Source organism: Rhodamnia argentea, chromosome 11 (genome assembly GCF_020921035.1).
Source record: "Rhodamnia argentea isolate NSW1041297 chromosome 11, ASM2092103v1, whole genome shotgun sequence".
NCBI classification, from domain to species: domain Eukaryota; kingdom Viridiplantae; phylum Streptophyta; class Magnoliopsida; order Myrtales; family Myrtaceae; genus Rhodamnia; species Rhodamnia argentea.
Genome location: NC_063160.1, coordinates 12,213,663 through 12,225,706, shown reverse-complemented (window position 1 = coordinate 12,225,706; position 12,044 = coordinate 12,213,663). Strand labels below are relative to the sequence as shown.

The 12,044-nt window shown below is 38.0% G+C and overlaps 1 protein-coding gene across 1 annotated transcript; it reads right to left on the bottom strand.

Moving 5' to 3' along the window:
• Positions 1–2,393: 2,393 nt before the first annotated feature.
• Positions 2,394–3,846, bottom strand: LOC115733472 (protein DA1-related 1-like). The gene is made up of 6 exons (XM_030664127.2): positions 3,715–3,846; positions 3,486–3,558; positions 3,177–3,363; positions 2,860–3,040; positions 2,595–2,714; positions 2,394–2,408 (listed from the first exon to the last, which is right to left on the bottom strand). The coding sequence occupies exons 1-6, from the start codon at positions 3,844–3,846 to the stop codon at positions 2,394–2,396; spliced, it is 708 nt and encodes a 235-aa protein (XP_030519987.2).
• Positions 3,847–12,044: the final 8,198 nt, after the last annotated feature.

Here is a 12,044-nt window from a genome sequence, read left to right as displayed (position 1 = left end):
TTAGGATTGAATTAACAGAAGGCAATAGGTGTAGAATTTTTTGGACAATTTTCCCATGATATTAATTTATAGAGCAAATCGGGTAAATGAGTCTTTAAGCAAGCGATAGATTAAGAAGTAGATTATAGCTATTATAGGAACTTCATCTTACCTTCATTTGGCATCGTGCTTTGTCTTTCTTCATCCCTTGATCACTCACCAAGAGTAGCGGAATGGCTTGCTGGTGGATTTTCATGCCTAAGCGCTCATAAAATTCTCGTACCGCGCGTTCGAGAGGTATTAAGGCATGGTCGTCCATTCTTGCGGAGTCACAACATTCCGGGCACAACGACCGACCGTCGTTGAGGGTTGAGTACGTCGATCCTCTAGGCTGCATGCACAATGTTTTCCAAGCATTAATGACCTCTCTCAATCGATTGTTGGTACACGTAAAATACATTTAGGATCTGTTTATTTAGCAAAAAATGACTGCCTTGAAAAATATTTTCCTAAAGATGGTTGCTTGCATTGATAAAAATTTTCATCACCCACATAAATATTCAGACATGGTATTGTTGATGGCGAAAATATTTTCTATTGATTTCTATTTCAAGTGTTATAAGACTTCATTTTAGGAAAATATTTTATAAATTGTTCGTTTTTCGTAGAACAAACTATAAATTAAAGCATTTTGTAACAAAGGCAAACAAACAGTAGTAAATGATAATCTTTTTTCTTCTTCATAGATATGATGATTTTTAAAAATCAAATAACTATTGATAATTACTTAAAAGAGGAGTTGGTAATACGAAATTAGTTGGTAATGTAATGGGAAAAAGGTTGGTGACTATTCTAATTGAGGCTGGTAGTTTCGAAAAGAGTTGGCAAATTTGAAAAATCAATAAGCAATGCAAACAAAGGTAGTAATTATAGATGTTTTTTGTTTTTCCTACATTACTAACTTGTCTTTATCTTCCACAAAAGAACTTCTCTTACCCTTCACTGATTTTTGTTTACCTTTCTTATAAAAGCGTTGTTTACCAACTATTATATCAAATTACCAAATAATTTTGAGCTAATTGCCGAATTTTATTCGATTAAGTTAACAACTAATTCTAATCAACAACTCTTACGAATAACGATTTGTTTTTGTTAACTTACCGACTTTTCTATTAATCAACCACTTTTATTTGTCTTATTTGCCAACTTCTCTTATGTTTGACAAAAAAGATTCTCTTGTCTTTTACCAGCCGAATTTTATTCGATTAAGTTAACAACTAATTCTAATCAACAACTCTTATGAACGACGATTTGTTTTTGTTAACTTACCGACTTTTCTATTAAGCAACCACTTTTACTTGTCTCATTTGCCAACTTCTCTTATATTTAACAAAAAAGATTCTCTTGTCTTTTACCAACTTTAACTTGCTTTCCTGCCGATGTCTTACTACTTACTACTATTATATGAGATCACCAACATTTGTTAAAGTGACTAACCATCGATTATGTTAACCAAAGAGTAGTTGGTAAATTAAAAAAGTAAACATTGATGACTAATTAAATGGGAGTTCGTAACCTAGAATTATTTTATATTCACTCGGATAAAATTGATAAGTCATTTAAAGTAAAGTAAAGCGTAGTTTATAAAGATAACTAAAGGTTGGTAAAATATAAGCAAATTTTAAAAAATTGGTAAAAGTCTAATGAGAGTTGGTAATACAAAACTAGTTGGTATCTTAATGATAGAAATCTTAATAAATTGGTCTAATTGTGGGAATTATTACTAAAAGGAGTTGGTAAAGCATTGCCAACAAGTGCAAGTAAAGTTTGTACAAAAAAGCACTAAATGGATAACGGTAAGTAAATCAAATGAGAATTGGTAACCAATATTAGGTCGCAATTAAATGGGAAAAATGTTGTAAGTCATACTACTTAAGGTTGGTGATCTCTAAAGAAACTAATAAATCTAAGGGGTTTCTAACCAAGACTAATAAAAAGTGGTCAATTTAAAATAAATTAAATGTCGATAAACTCAAACAAGAATAGATGATCCAAAACTAGTTGGTAGTTTAATACGTTCATGATGTTTGCATGGGCGTATTTAGAGGGGGCTTGAGAGGGCCCAGACCTCCAACTTTATGACATTATACTTAGACCTCATTTTTTCAACAAAATTTACGTATTCAATATGGTCCATGAACTAGCCCAATGTCTAATATCGTTGTTAAACTTTTAAATTGTTCAATGTGGTTCCTAAACTTTTATTACCTATTCAATTTAGTCCCTAAATTATATAAAAGAGTTTAATATTATCTCTAAACTTCAATTAATGGAATGATAACATTGAACACTTTCATGTAGTTTAGGAACTAAATTGAATGTGTACCAAAAGTTCATGGACTATGGTGAATAGATTAAAGGTTTAAGGACTGCATTACACATTAAGATAAAGTTTATGAATCACATTGAATAATTCGAAAGTTCAGCTACCACATTATCCATTAGGATAAAGTTCATGAACATTCATTTCATTGTGTTTTTGCTTTAATGCCGTCCCTAGATGCTTGGAATTGTTTACAAACCAACAAGACATGTCTAATTGAAAGGAATCCTACCTCCAATCTTTCGCAACCACAGCAACAAGGCGTCCCATCTGTCTCATGCGAAAGACAATACTTTTGTCGCCAAAAAGGATGTTGACGGAACAGAAGACGGCCATTTACATCCACTGGGATCTGAAACCAAGATAAAGCAAGGGAAAAACAGAAGATTTAGAGAAACTATACTTTGGTTGATCACATAAAAAGTACAAATATCTAAAAGTATCCAGTTCATAGATTCTGCTTGAGGAAGAGTTGCCGGAAAAACCAAAAATCTTACAGGTTGCCCACAAACAAAACATATTGGGCGAGGGTGGTGCCAGTAGTCGTGGTTGAGGTGGTGGTCTTTCTCAATATTCTGATAAATAGAGTGATCCCCAGAAACAAAAACCTCGTGGTGACCGGTGAGCGAATCATGGGAAGCATAAGGGTAGACGCGTTCTGGATGCAGAAAGGCATGCCTGTGGTATAGAAGGAAGCTAATGAGTTGTTTGTGAACAAACTCACCTTCTTCTTTCTTTTCTCCCACAAACAACGTTCCTGTTAAATTGGGGTAAGGACTGCGAAACAACCAAAAGTGACTATGCAGGCGAGTACCCATTGTCGGGATAAAACGCGTAGGGGAAAGGTTGGGATATGTTTGCGATGTTCCACAGGGAGGATGATTCCAAAGCCAAACTTTGTTGGAAAGACTGGGTAGGTCGTTCATCTTCGTTGTCGTCCCATTTCAGTTCTTCGTATCGAACCCAGTCCTCAGTCGATGTTGCTCCATAGAGATTGTACGCTGAACGAGATTCACGATTCATCTGAATCAGCATTACTGAAGGTGCATTGTACCCCTAAGTTAAAATTTTTTCGAATGTGACTGCAACGAGTTCTAGGTTCATGAACCACAGTCCGATTTACCTAGACCGTCTTCTGAGAAGGAGCGAATGCGGGCAATTTGATAGTCTGTTTCCTCGCCCTCTGTCGATTCGTCCTGCACATCGAGGTTCTACAACCATTAAGACTGCTCTACTGCAGCTATCAATCCCCCAACACCCAACTTACACAGTTATATTTCTTGTGCACTATAAACCACCCATGAATCAACAACAAAATAATACAAGAAAAACAAATGAGCCCCGACTTATACCTTTTGTATTGCCTCCGCGTCGCTGGGCCCATCGGAGCAAGAACGGCGATCTTCAACCTCGCAGCAGCTTCCGTTAGATCTCCATCTGGATTTGGAAGTAGAACCCTGGAGAATTCTTTTCAGCCAACCCATAAGGAGAAGTAACGCTATCACAGAAGAAGAGCACACTCTGATCCAGATTTAATAGAGTGGTACCAGCGGTTACATTACAAGAATCCTCTAATTTTCTCAAGATTGTTATATTTGCTGATGTGCTGGTCATATGTCTAACTCCATCAAGTCAACTCTGTAATGAACTGGAACAATAAACAAAACCATATTCTGCATGAGAGTTCTTCATCATTTTCTAATGATCGTTAGTTATACCTAACCTCTTATTGTAATTCAGTTTGTACTATCTTCTGTTTGTTTTTTCCCTTTCCTCGATTAGTAAATGATTTGATTACACAAACTCGAAAACTATAGGAAGACTGCTTCCCATTACAAAGTCCAGGAACTCACAAGCAATTGGAAGCACTGACTCGGCCAGACCTTCGCTGTCATGTGGTGGTTAACCATGATGGTGCAGATTATGTTGCGATAGACACGATTGAGTCGATGGGTTGGTCGATTTTGATCCCGAAACTTCCATCAGGTTAACTCTGCAAGAAACAACCACCCCCAGACCATGCATGTTCATAGTAAAAAAATATTCGACGACAGATTCTTTGACTACAAGCCATTCAAGGTAATACATGTTCCTTAACAACCTTGAAACTTTTGAATTTTGTTTGACACCTAAATTTTGATTCACATAAACATAAAATGGAAATTAATCATAATTCTCACAAAAAATAACCCTCATGCATTGCATTTTTATTTTTTGTCAGTCGCATCATCTACATTTAGGGTGATAGATGAATCAATTGAGTTTGACTTGGCGGGCGGTTGGACCGGACTCAGTCTAAGATTTTTAACTAAATCTACAGGGTGTGCCGAATGGACCTATTTCTTGAGCACAATTCTATTCGTTCAAGCTTGTTTTAATCATTAAGGTTTTCAATTAAATGTTCGATATTTAGAAAAAGCCTTAGTTTGAGCTTGAGAATTCAAGATGAGTCCATAATTTGGATTGAAAATTTGGATGGGTTATGAATATGAAATTTCGAAATTTTATATGTGTCTTGGACTTAAAATTAGATTTAAATCAGCCCATTTTTTGTTGTTTAAATTATAGGGGGCTTTAGTTAATTGTTAGTTCAATAATCTAGGCCCAAAGATATGTTTCAAACTCATGAGCAAGGCCATGTTCGGCCATCTTCACCTCAAAATCCCCTTGGCCGAAAAACTGGATGGTGTCCTCATAGAGATGGACTTTTGAATTTTTGGATTTGATTAAGGAGCTTTAAAGGTCTTATCTTGATAAAGGTTTTGAGAAAATAAAACTCTATCATTTTGCGGCAGATAACGGAGAGTTTCGATAGATGTGGACTCTATTAATCTGATGGCTATAAATTAATCCTACTTTACCTAGGATTAACAATCCGACGGTTTCCGACAACTCCTACTCCTACTAGTCCTCTGGTTCAGGACTCTATATAAACAAAGAGCTCATTCACATTCAAGGGATTCAACCATTACTAAAATTTTCGGCACACATTGGGCGGAGAGAGTTGAGAGTTGTTTGAGAAGTAAAAGGGGTCCGATTGTTTCCCTCGTGGTTGAGACAATTCCCCTCAAAATTTCATTGACTCTTCGTCCAATCCTCTTTCGTCGCTCATCCACGACCGCACACCATCGCCGCTCCAGCAGCTCACCCAGGGTCAGACATCCCCGCCATCACAGCTTCACGAAGTTCACATCTGCCAGTCTTTGCTGTTCACCATCAAAAACTATCCAAAGTAACCGGAGGCAATCTCTGGAGATTTGTGCTTCAAAAAGTACAAATTTAGGGTGGAACTCATCAAGCGCGCTGCTGGGAATTCGGTTCGAAAGAGGTGATTTTTCTCAATCCTTATTTGCTGACCCATGCATATATACTTGAGAATTTACATGTTGTTCCTTGGTTCTTTTGAACGCACGATGGTTTCGCAATCAAGGTTAGAAAAATTGCATACTTTTCCATCAAATTGATGCCCAAAACTGAAGGATTTGCGCGGGAACTGTTTCTTTTAGCAAGCTCAAATCATTCAATGAATTGGTCGAATTCATATTTTTTTAGAATTGATAGAAATTATGTCTTCTCTCAAATAAAGGTCATTTGCCAATTTTTCTCAAGATCGAATTGAATTGAGCAAGAATAAGTTTTTTTTTTTCTAAAAGAAAAACTGGAATTTTTTGGCATATACATATACCATGGCCGAACCTATGATGATCGGATGTTTCTTGCCTCAAGCTATCACAATTGCTTGGATTAGTCCTATCCCGTAGTCATTTTACATTATCTCATGTGGTGGGTGGAGTTCTGATATGATGCGGATATGTTTTTTTATCCTATTGATTATCTCTAACAAGTATTTTCATAAAAGTGTTCATCCATTGTTAAATTGGTTTATCTTGTGATTCTTTGATGTTATCGAATGTTAGAGATAAGACTGGATCCGAATGAACTTTTATCTAATTTTTTTGAAAACTATCTAAGTTAATTTTTCCAATCCTTAAAGATAATTCTTTCAAATTAAAATTGGATTGAATTTTTGGATGATGAAAGGTGGATTCCCAATCTCATATTTTTTGGCCACCCCTCTCATATTTCAAAATTTCAAGTTCAATTGATTCATTTTATTTTATTTTTGTCATGCTTGTTTGTTTTGATTTGTAATAAAATTTGCACAATTTTAAACAAACATGCCCATAATATATGCTCCCCTATGTGCTTAGACCCGTCGAAAAAATAAATCACACGCCTTGTCCATGATCTTATGGAATGGATGGTGATTTAGTATAGAAATTCGTATTATACCTTTTGGTGAAAGGGATGTTATTTTTTTTTTTATACACATATCCACATACTGGCTCGAATCCTTAAGGATGTAGCGGATAAAATCTCGATCTAGCACGGATCTTTGGGAATGAGAGGATTTTCGGAAAAATCAAAAATTAAAAGGTATATTATGGGAATTTTTGTTTATTTTTGTTCAGATTTTTTATTGCTTTTGAATGTTTTCTTTTATTGCCGAAAATACCAAAAAATCATCCTCTGGGCCCTTAATATATGGTCTTCATGTCACATTTTTCCAATTAATCAAAATCGTTCAACTCACATCGATCAATTAAAGAGGCTTTTTCGTGAAATTGGTATCGAAAGGGCATTAATTTTTTCATTAGCGTAACCAAGTCATCGGACTCATTTTCTTTGGTTTGTAGAGATAAAATAGTTCTTCTGCTATTTTATATAGGTTTCTAATCAACCTACTATAAATGATTGGTGGCTGCTCCGATTAAATATTTTCTCATGAATAAACCTAAGTTGCGATTCGGTAAGACTTAAGAGGGTCCGAATTAAGTTAGTTGATTTAATTAACTTGATAATCCATTAGCCTGATTTTTAGGTCACGATAGCTTGGCGACTACGCTAGGAAATTTAATTTTAATTTTTTGAAAATTAAAAGGGGTTAACGAAAATTTTAATTAATTTTCAAAAATTAAAATTGATCCTTCGAAATTAAAATTACTTTCAGATTTTAAGGTTGATTTTTGAAATTTCCACCCAATTCCCCTTAATTTTCGGAAAAATCAAATTTTTTGTGGACTTAAGCCGTTGATTTTCATGATCTATGCCTTGATTGCATGATTGTGATTGTTGATTGATCGATTTTTTCAACTATTTGGAGCTTGATTGATTTTGATGGCATTTTATTTGAATAATCATGTTCCAATATGCTGGATTCTTCCAATCATTTTCATGCAGATTTACTTAATTTTTGGATTTTAATTTAATTGCTCTATTTTATCGCAAAATGCCATGATTAAGTGGATTATACCTGTCGTGCATGATTCATGACACTGCATTGTACCCTAAAATATTAGTTGAACCTAGGATGGTAACTAGATGAGGATCTGCCTGGCCTCAAGATGGAGGAATGGATGACCTTGCCCTCGACCCTAATCATGTTGAGAATTTCTCGCTCTGGCTTGAATCTGCGGGCATGAGAGGACTTCTTGACATCCTCCAAGCTCGAGAGGTGATGGATACGACTTAGATCGTTGAGTCTAATTCGCCCTCAAGAGCTGTTTAAAAACTTGGCTAATAAAGCATGCATATATCATTCTGCTTGTCTTCAAACCCATAAGCATTATATTCGCATATGTGTTTTTCGAGTCGATCCATGGCTGTTAGGTGCGTCACCGTTTTGATCTATTACTTCATGGGGCATGGCAACATTCGCATCGTAGAGATCACGAAGGATGATTTGATCGACTAGCTTTCCCAACCGGTCGAGGTTGCTGGTCACTATGTGGAGAGCAGACTAGGGAAGCTCATCTTATTGCTGAATATTAAGGTTCGTATCGGGATGATTCGGGCTCTCGCTCACTGCTGGGTTCCTCATATCGCTACATTTCTACTTGGTAAGCACGAGCTCACCCCTACCTTGGAAGAGTGTAGCGTGCTCATTGGTAAGTCCTTTAACTCTGAGCTCATCAGTCCATACTTGAAGGAGGATGCCTATGGGGTCTTAGTCGATTTCCTGAAAGTTGAATTGCCAATCGTTCAAAGAGTTTTGAAAGGAAACTACGGGCATTGTTCTTTTACTTTTCTCATCAACTATTTTAACAATACTCGGTCCTTGCAAAGGGGAAAAATCTTTTTATTGGTATTTTTTGGGAAAAGTACACTAGAAGTGTCATAACTTTTGTACGGTGTTCACTTGAGTGCCATAACTTTCAAAACGTTCACTTAAGTGTTATAACTTTTAAAAATCGTTCACTTAAGTGCCATGTTGACGTGGCAGCCGGAAAAGCTGATGTGGCGGTCGGAAAAGTTACCGTAGACATCGGAAAAGTTACTATAGCACGCCGAAAAAATTACTGTAGACATGGAAAAACCGACGTGGCACGCCGGAAAAGTTGTTGTAGCACTCAAGTGAACGATTTTGCTTCGACGTAGCACTCAAGTGAATGATTTTTAAAAGTTATGGCACTTAAGTGAACGTTTTGAAAGTTATGGTACTTAAGTGAATGCCGTACACAAGTTATGGCACTTCTAGTGTACTTTTCCCGTATTTTTTGGATTGATCATTTTTCCTCATCATAAGAAGTCCGTCAATCCTCACATGGCTCATTTTGTTCAATAAGTTTGTGAGGGAAGAAATTTTGTGAATGCTATTTTGGCTGAAACTGTTATTTCCTTGAACAAGTATCAACGGGGCAAGGATAAGGTCTTGCGAGCTTCTGTCGAGCTTTTGCAAGTATGATTTTTGTCTCATATCAAAGAAAATCAAAACCTTGTGACAATAGACACACCGAGAAATTTTGGCCCACCATCGGTCATCTTCAAAGAAAAACAAAGTAAATGCCCGGATTATCACTTTTCCAAATGGCTAAAACTCTTGAGTAATCCCTCCGCCAAGTCTTTCCAATGGCATGCTAGCTGGTTTCAATGTAAGGAGGCTCGTCTCACCTCTGGCCGATCTGGACCGGTCCCTCTCTTGGGTTTTACTGGAGTAGCTGAGTATTATCCGTCCCAAGTCATCCGACAGTTTAGGTGCATTAAAAAATGCCGCCGCCTCTGCCATCTAATCAGATCCAGTTGAACTTTGGGAATCTTATCTTAGAGCACGAAGAAATGGTCACTACCGTTCACTACCTATGGGCTGCTTCTCAGCTGGCCAAACTTTCTTTCTTGAGGAAGCCGCTTGAGCCCGCCGAGGAGGCCTATCAATCCACCAAGGAGTACCGACTGAAGCACTCCATCCCCGATGAATGGCGTCCAAAGCTCCCAGATATTACTCCATCCCGGTTCGTCAACAATGAGCTTAGGTGTTTGCTTGCTGAAGCTGATGAGGAGATTGCCATGGCGAAGAAAGTCATCAAGCGCCCGAAGGCACAAACCGATCCTCAAGTTAAGAGATCCAGGGATGGAATCGAGCCCTCGAAGTGATAGACATTTGTTGAGTCATGTCGTCGTTTTTTTTCCTTGCTTTTCTAGGCCTCATGTTGGGAGTTTTCGTTGGATTTTAGGCTTGTTACCTTTGATTACACTTTCAGTCAGTAAAACAATTCTGTTTTCATTTTGACCTTGCTGTGTTGTACGAATTTTTATGCCCCTTTCTTATTGGATTCAATTTCGTCACTTTAAACAAAAAATGTTCATAAGATCTTGAACCATCGTGTCGAAAAATTTCATGGTAATCGAATGTGTTTTCTATTTATTATGGAATTAATGGCCGGAGTCGAGCTGGTTGGATCTTACACGTTTTCAGACTATAGATTCATTTTGCAATTTAGTACTAGTAAACGTGCCATATTGCTAAATTGCTAAACATGAAAGTTGTAGAACTGTGTTTCAACTAATAGCCTGAAAAATTTTAGAATTAAACTCACACTCTAAGGGGCTCCTTCATTTTTTTGGCAATAGGCAGACGGAATAGTTTTTTGAACAAGACTTTTTGGATATACACATTAAATTGTATTGATCCATTCATCTCTAGCCCAATTACCCAACATGAAATTTTTCATCAGCCTCTCGACTATGGATTCACAAATTTTCGCATCTTTTCGAAGAATCTCTGATTTTTCACTAATTTTTTTACCAAAATTCGACGAAACTGGAATTTTCAGGTCAGGGTCACGAGTCAAGTTTGGTATGTTCATAAGTCTAGTTAAAGCCGTGGATCGACTCAACGTTTCTTGAATGTCATACTCATCATGTGATCTCCCCATGGAGGTAATTTAACACGGATCCTTCACATATTACTTGATCGGGCGCAAAGAGGATGGCCGACATCAACGCCGTCGTCAATGCTGCCCCGGATGAGAAACTTGCCTCCTTGACCGAACTCTTCAAAGGGATGATGTCCCAAAAGATGTAGGAAATGATGGCTGCCTTTACCACTAAGCTTTAGCCACCAAGCTCTGGCCTACTAGCAGGCTTTTCCATTCCAATTCCTCCGGGAGACAACATCGGTAAAACCCCGAAAGTTGCTCCTTATCGGACAATGCCGCTAGAAGATATGATCATCATTGGCACGAGCTCGGGCTCACCACCCTTGGTCCCAGTTCCCCAAGCCAATCCTGTAGCTATGGGGATGAAGGATGAGATGACCAAGCTATTAGCTCGGATGGAGCAGAGGATCCGAGAAGTAGAAGGTACCCATAACATTCCCCAAGTTGATTTCTCTGCCTTCTCGAAGGTCGGTGTGCTCGAGAAGTTTAAAATGCCTGATTTCGAGAAGTACGACGGTACTTCCAACCCAGTACAACATGTCCAGATGTACCAAGCCAAGAAGAGCAAGTATGCGGCTAACGACCCTTTGATGATTCGGACTTTTTAGGCCAGTCTAAAAGATGCAGCTATGAGATGGTACACGAACTATGAAATCTACAGCATGGAGAACTGGGAGAAGGCGGCTAATGCTTTTGTTAAGCATTTTAGCTTCAACTTGGATGTTCTCATTTCTAGGGAAGATCTAAAATAGGCAAAGATGAAGAAAGGTGAGACGATTAAGCAGTACGCTACCAGGTGGAGGAATGTGGAATCTCAGTTGAAGCTGGTACCCCTTGAGTGAGAGCTCATGAAATTGTTTGTTTCCACTCTTCCTCGGACGATGCGGTCACGAATCCTTGGGTTTGCTGCGATGTCATTTAGTCACCTCATTGTGATGGTTGAGGAAGTTGAGAGTGGCATGAAGAAAGGTTGGTACAAAGAAGTTGCCACCAGTACCAAGAGATTCATGGCAAAGAAAGACAATGAGCCTGCTTCATAGGTTAACATGACCTATGCCTAGAAACCCATGGCCTAAGTGCTAGTCGTGCGGATCCCTAACCAGCAGCAGGCTAACTTTACCGTGCAATGGCAAAAAAGAAAGTTAGCCCGCTGCTGGTTAGGGATCTACACGACTAGAGGATGCAATAGGTGATGAACTTATAATTGTCATACCTAAGACTCTGGTGATCACCTCGCCCTAGCCTTTTCCTTATAAAGATGATAAGACGGTTCCTTGGTCCTATGATCTTACCATGATAACAAGGTCTAGATGTGCTTATAATGATGATTAGCCAGCCAACCATGTCACCAAAAAGGATCCAAAGGAGTTTTTGGCTGTGATCAAGACAAGTGAGTACAACATTATTGATCGATTGCGAAAGTTGTCGGCCCGGATCTCTTAACTCGAGCTCTTATAGTTGTCCGA

Excerpts from the sequence above, each read along its gene's own strand:
- LOC115733472 (XM_030664127.2), bottom strand. The coding sequence starts at position 3,846 with ATGGGTTGGCTGAAAAGAATTCTCCAGGGTTCTACTTCCAAATCCAGA. Across the intron at positions 3,559-3,714 it reads ACGCGGAGGCAATACAAAAG|GACGAATCGACAGAGGGCGA; the intron begins GTATAAGTCGGG and ends CTCGATGTGCAG. Across the intron at positions 3,364-3,485 it reads CTTCTCAGAAGACGGTCTAG|CGTACAATCTCTATGGAGCA; the intron begins GTAAATCGGACT and ends AATCTCGTTCAG.